The sequence below is a fragment of the Pieris brassicae genome, chromosome 4 (genome assembly GCF_905147105.1).
Source record: "Pieris brassicae chromosome 4, ilPieBrab1.1, whole genome shotgun sequence".
Lineage (NCBI taxonomy): Eukaryota > Metazoa > Arthropoda > Insecta > Lepidoptera > Pieridae > Pieris > Pieris brassicae.
In genome coordinates, this window is record NC_059668.1 from 9,419,144 (window position 1) to 9,425,601 (window position 6,458).

The 6,458-nt window shown below is 31.8% G+C and overlaps 1 protein-coding gene across 1 annotated transcript in view; it reads right to left on the reverse strand.

Moving 5' to 3' along the window:
* LOC123708987 (protein white) overlaps positions 1-6,418 on the reverse strand; it is a 41,513-nt gene extending 35,095 nt beyond the window's left edge. The window contains exon 1 of the mRNA XM_045660049.1: positions 6,189-6,418. Within this exon, the coding sequence (XP_045516005.1) occupies positions 6,189-6,272 (84 nt within the window). The 5' untranslated portion in view covers positions 6,273-6,418. The remainder of the gene's footprint in view (positions 1-6,188) is intronic.
* Positions 6,419-6,458: the final 40 nt, after the last annotated feature.

A 6,458-nucleotide genomic window follows, 5' to 3' on the forward strand; every position in this document is an offset into this window, starting at 1 on the left:
TGTTCCCAGTGAATTAACGTTTTTTTTTCTTTTAAGTTGCGTTTGTGATCAGGTTAGGTAAGGTAAAGCTAAACAAATTACCTTCTTTCACTAATTTCACAAATCATATTTTAATTCATTTCTATAAGAGCAATTCGACAAATTTACCGAAATTTTTAATGTACGAATTTTATAAGTATAATAAAGACTTTAAAGTTTAGATTAATACTAGATCCTGAATATAATTTTATTGGTAAAATAATAAATACGAATAATATTAATACATACGAGTTTATTTGCATACAAGTGCACGTGATGAAAACATGACTGTTGCCAACGTTTAAGAACTCGAACTATAATTTTCTTCATTTTAATAATAATAATCTTTGTATCCTGCATCGCTGGTTAAAATATCGTAAAACCCAGAAATTGTACACGTTCTATTTCTGTAATTGATTCAGACTAATTAGAAGGTTGATCCTTCTTCAGAAACGAGAAGTAGCACAATATGTCTTTGACGTAATGTCATTATGTCAAAATCCATCATTTTTTGACGAAAGGTAGCTGACTACTTAGCGCTGTCTCTTTTATAATAATGAATCGTTTATCAGCAAATAAAGGGGTACATTTCGATTGATTAATTATATAAAAAAACGGCCATTTAAAAATAGGCATGCAAATGTCATAATAATAAGACAAGTTATTTATAATTGTTGTCTACTGTTCCCACTCTATAAAGGCCTTTAAAACGATTAGATTTAGAGTCAACACTTAGCTAACTCGTACATGTCAAAATCCCATGATTTAACATACGGTAATACTTATCACTATCCATTGAATATATAACATATTGTGTCTATTTCACGGCTAATTACTTTTAATATATATTAGAAATGTTGCGTTTTAATAATTATGTCTATGACTGTTATAATCGTAATTTTATTACATTCTCTAAGTACTACTATATATATTTATTATTCACCTTCTTATTTATAACATTGAGTTTCAATATAAAGTTAAATAACGTTTAGTTATTCGTATACTCGTTACTCATGACCGCGCGGTCAGTGACCAACGGCTGTTCGATGCTATTAAAAGTAAAAAATAATGTTTTTACAGAGTTTTTAAACGTCATATGTACCATACAATTAAATAGTACTATATATGTTTAGTGAAATTAAAACAGTGTAGCGACCGATACACTTCCGTTTATCGACTTCCGAAATATTTTATTGTTTCTATGAAGCGAACTAGGCTTTAAATTAAACGGACTACTTCATTAAATAAGCAACGAGAGTAGTCTTAATCGCACACATAACATAAATATTTTATATGAATTAACTCCAAGAAGATACCAAAATTCAATACCAAAGCAGTGATTGTCGCAATAAAATCTCGCGTAGGAAATTACGCACGAAATTGATACTAAGTATGGTTTCAGTTTAAGCCGTTAATCCAATGATAATATCATTAATGTATTAAAATTACAAAACCCTATATATCAGATCCATTTATCTAAATGTAGACAAAAGTATTTTTAAATATGCGGTTTTCTTATTTGATAGTTCCACCAACACACTACTCCTAACAGGGATAGCGGTCCAAACTTCCATAATCAGTGCTACGGAAATTGAGAATTACAGCGAGATTTCATATGAACAGAAATAAAAATCGGTGCAAATGATTGTATACTCGTCAAAATTCTGTTAAACATTCTTTCGACTCTGAGGACAAGACATTGAATACCGTATATAGGTGCATGTATTTAGACGTAGGAGACCTCTCAGCAGCAACGTTGAAAGAACATGGAGACCTAGACTTGGTCTAATCAACACAGCGTGTGCCAGCCGGTACGCCGGTAGCCAGCGACATTTTTGAATCCATTTTCCATGTAGTTCATTAGCGCTGATCGCTTTCATATCGCGCGGTACGAAAGCTCAACAGTGGAGACAAGATTCTGGAGTTACTATGTCCCATGAATGTTTGGCAACCTTAGATAGCGTTCAAGGCCAAAGATTATTGAACTATGGACAACTTTTAAAGTTAAGTCTAATTCTGCTGTGTTGGCCTAGTGGCTTCAGCGTGCGACTTTGAGGTCGTAGGTTCGATTCCTGGCTGTGCACTTATTGACTTTCCATGTGCGCATTTAACACTTGAACGGTGAAGGAAAATATCGTGAGGAAACTAGCTTGCCCAAAATAGGCACAGGAGGCCGATAGGCTAGCCTATTAGATTGATGATCATGAAACAGAGACAGAAATCTCAGGCCCAGTATTAAAAGTCTGTAGCGCCACTGGTTTTTAAGATACCACTTCTTCTGCGATGGAATTAAAAAGTATATTCTAACTAACGAACATTTGTTAACCAATACATTGTTTTTTATTGATTAGGTACTTGTTTCTGAGCTGATATGTCCTGGATATACACAATGTCATTAGTAGTCACGCTACATTCCTATATCTACCTGCCTTCTCCAAGGTAGAAAAAATTATTTCGATTATTATTATTATAAAAGGTAAGATAGATAAGTAGTTTAACAAATATATTGTAACATTGTGATTTGTGATGCGTACCTTCACCTGATGTACAGGGTTTCTCTTACCGGCGAAATAAGTTTCTTGGGAATAGTGAAACACGCAGAAATGTGCTTGTCTCGGGTCTTAAAGGGAAATAAGAATCTGGGTCGCAGAGTAGCCGAAAATCTTACTAGCAAACAAATTATCGAGTTCGAAGAACAGGATATAAACGATTGTACTGAATTGGACACAATTAATTGAATCGTTCTTATCGATTCGTGTTTGGGAACTACTAGACGAAAGTAAAAATATAGAAGATTGAGAATTTTTACTGTATAGTGCAAACGATTCGGAAGTTATGTTTTTCTTATTTATTTTAATCAAGTTTTGGTAGAACTGCAGGTAAAAATCGCAACGCAGAAGCCCTTTAAAAACTCCGCAAGTGTGTGCTTAATGTTTATTAAAGAGAAATTTGAGAAGAAGTGCAAATTTCAAAAATAATTAATACTATATATATACAATTAATTTAAAAAATTACTAAGTGTGAAAAGTACATTAATATATATCTACTACGACTAATAAAATTCTTAGTACTAAATTAACAATACAACAGTAAGTAAATAATATTCTATTGAATAGAAATAATTTTGGAAGAATATCTCGCTATTCCGTTTTAAGAATGTATCCAACGTGGGACAACGTACCAAAACTAGTTTCCGAGTTTTTATAGACCGACTGATGAAATTAGTTGACCTTGCTGCAACTTCTTACATAATTCGTGTTAAGCTTAAAACTTAGTAAATGCCGTAAAATTAACCTTTTGAAACAAAATGTTAAAGTAATATTTATTTTAACATCATCTTACTATACGATCAAACAACAAAAATTAACTAATTATTTATTACGACTATAGGAAGTCAATAAAGCCTATAGAAAACATGTTATCGGAACCATTACACAGTTACAGTTAAGCTATGGATAAATCGTTCATAAAGTGAATTTTAATGGTTGTTGGTTGAGTTGAAAAATACGATTCATTCTTAATAATAGTCACCAGTTTAAACATATTGTATGTGCTCTGGAGCCTAATACGTGTGGTAAATGTTATGCCGCGTAGATTCTATAACATCAAACGTTTTTCGACCAAGAAATCTAAGATTAAATGTACGTATAATTGTAATTATTTATAATATACACCTACCTTATTCCTAAATGACAATAGACTTCAAAATCACGCGTAAAACTATATACGTTTTGCACTGAAGTGTAATAAAGTAAGATAAACTTATTTTTCATTTCATTTATCTTTACTAATACGATGAAATTATTTTTTTATGTTGTAATGAATAAGCATAAAACTGGAACTATTGCAAATTCATCCATTAGAATGCTACATTATCCCTACAAAGGCTATATTTATGTTTAAAAATGGCAAGTAGGTATATATTAAATATAAAACTGTCCTGATGTCTCGTGTACTAGAAAATCAAACGCGTTATACGACAAGTAAATCCTTCTAATATAATTTGACCGTCTTTTTTAATAATTTCGTAAATTTAATTTAATAAAACTCCGTTGCATACAGAAATATAATGGATTGATTTGATATACTTAAATGAGAAGGAGAGCAACTGGCGGCATTATCGCTTTCGAGCGATCTCTTCTCCTTAGACAAAACTAATGCAGCGAAACAAAGCAATTTGAATATTTGTAAACTGTGATCAGGACAAAATTAAGTTAAAAGGACACATGTGAAAGACAAAGTGCACGTGAATATCGACAATTTTAGATCAAAATTAGGCTTAACTTAAATCGGTCACTTTTATTATATGACTGCGACATCATCTGTCAAAAATAGGTTTCCGATATGAAAGTACGTTAGATGAGTATTAATTTAACAAATTTAATTAATGTATAAAATTCGCAATTTCTTCAGGAAGTCAAAATAATCTCCAAACACATTAAATAAGAAATAATATTGAACACAAAAGTTAATTATAATCACACAACAAACTCGTTGCGTTTATTTCATAAGTTCTGAATCTAGACCAAAAAGAAAAATCTTTATACAGTAATTTTGATCGAACCGTTTTAATGATCTGATTGTATATAACCGGTTTATAACCAACGCTCTTTAGTAAAATTCCACTGTATAAAACAGAATGTCATATGGCGATTTCACTTCCTCGATGCGTATTATTTTTTACATATAGCGTGTCTAACTTAACGTGTACTTAGTAAAATTGTTACATTGTTTCCACCCTGGAAAGGATTTGGCAATACGACAATGCCTAAACAGTGTGCTTGAGAAGTATACCAGGTGACATCGGCAAGGCTAGAACCTCAAAAGCGCACAGATTTTACAACATTGAATGAACTACATAGATTAACGGACATTTTTCATTGTGTAAACTGTCAAAAACTGCTATTTGTCAGTGCCTAATGTGACAGATGCGCTGTTATTAAGGTTTTTATCTATTTTAGGTTCAATAATCTTAATATTATTCAGCTTGTTATTCGTAATTAAATTTTAAGGTTCGTTTATAATAGTAAGTAAGTTAAGAAAGAACCTATCAACATTGCGCATTGCCACAAGCTGGTTATGTGACCAACTGATACTATCTGATTAGCCGATAAAAGCCAATAACAGTGCAAGAGCAAAGAGATATGCTTGTCAGTTGCTAAACATCCTCGTTATTTGTGCTTAGTAAGACAATCATCGCACACGTGGGTCTCACGTATAACGCAGGATCTCATGGTTGGGGAAACAAAACACTAACAGGACTTTACATGGTCTTATTGGGTTTTCATAAATGAGAGCAACCAATGAAGATGGTGTACGAAAAGTTTTTTATTTATCAATCAGCCCTTTACCGTTACTACGATTTTGAAAACGTTGCCACGACGCGGGCGTGTAAAAATTCCTCAACATCTTAAATGTATCTTAAATTTAATTCTGTACTAAAACTAGTTTGCGACATACCTAATTAGGAGACCGCATCTTCAATAGAAAATTAATTTAATTCTGTACTTCTTATCAATTCGACAGCCATGCCTGTTCCGTTGTTATTTTAAGCTTAATTTTAATGCGAAGAACTTAAGGTTTATTTTAAGCCTTCTATAATTCAGATATATAATATGTCATAATAATATGGCCGCTAACTACCTACATAGTTGTTTTTTTCAATAAGAATTCAGTTATATAAAAACCAGTTAAAACAAACGAAGTTCATTAACATAAAATGTTCTGTGTTTAGCTATTATATTTATGTATATAAAAAAAACATTAAATATTAAATTTTTATCGGTTCTGGTTAGAACGTCACAGATGTTTTTTTTTTCAATTCAATACACAGAAACTCTTATTATTATGAAGCTAGTTAACTTTTTGCTCTGTTGATTTACACACAATAAAACATAATTAAGGCTTTATAAAGCTCACGTGGTTCACGCGTTCCGCTCACATCTATATATTTCAATAGACCCTACATATCTATTATATTTACGATGTTTATTTAAATTGTTATTCAACGTATAAATATAATAAATATGATAATGATTCTAAGAATCCTCATTAAAATTATTACACAGTGTTACGAAATGGTAAAAACATCTTGAAATATATTTTTATTACTAAAGTAAGTCTTATAAAAATATAACACATAATCTAATAATATCAAACTATGTATTTACCTGGGGAGAATTATTATATGTCACCCTCTGCTGATCCACGGAGGATGTAATTAGGGGCTCGTGTTCTTCCGATCCGGCAGTCATTTTGAATATTTTAACTATTTAAAAAAATATAAAAAAATCACACAGACATCACACACATCCAGCAAACAGGTTACACTTTTATTGATATTTTAATTGGCGGGAATTTGACAGCGCGCGATAGTGATGCGTTTCGGTTGACGGTGGTCGCGTTACTGTGCGCCGCGAGCACGTAAATCATTCTTTAGA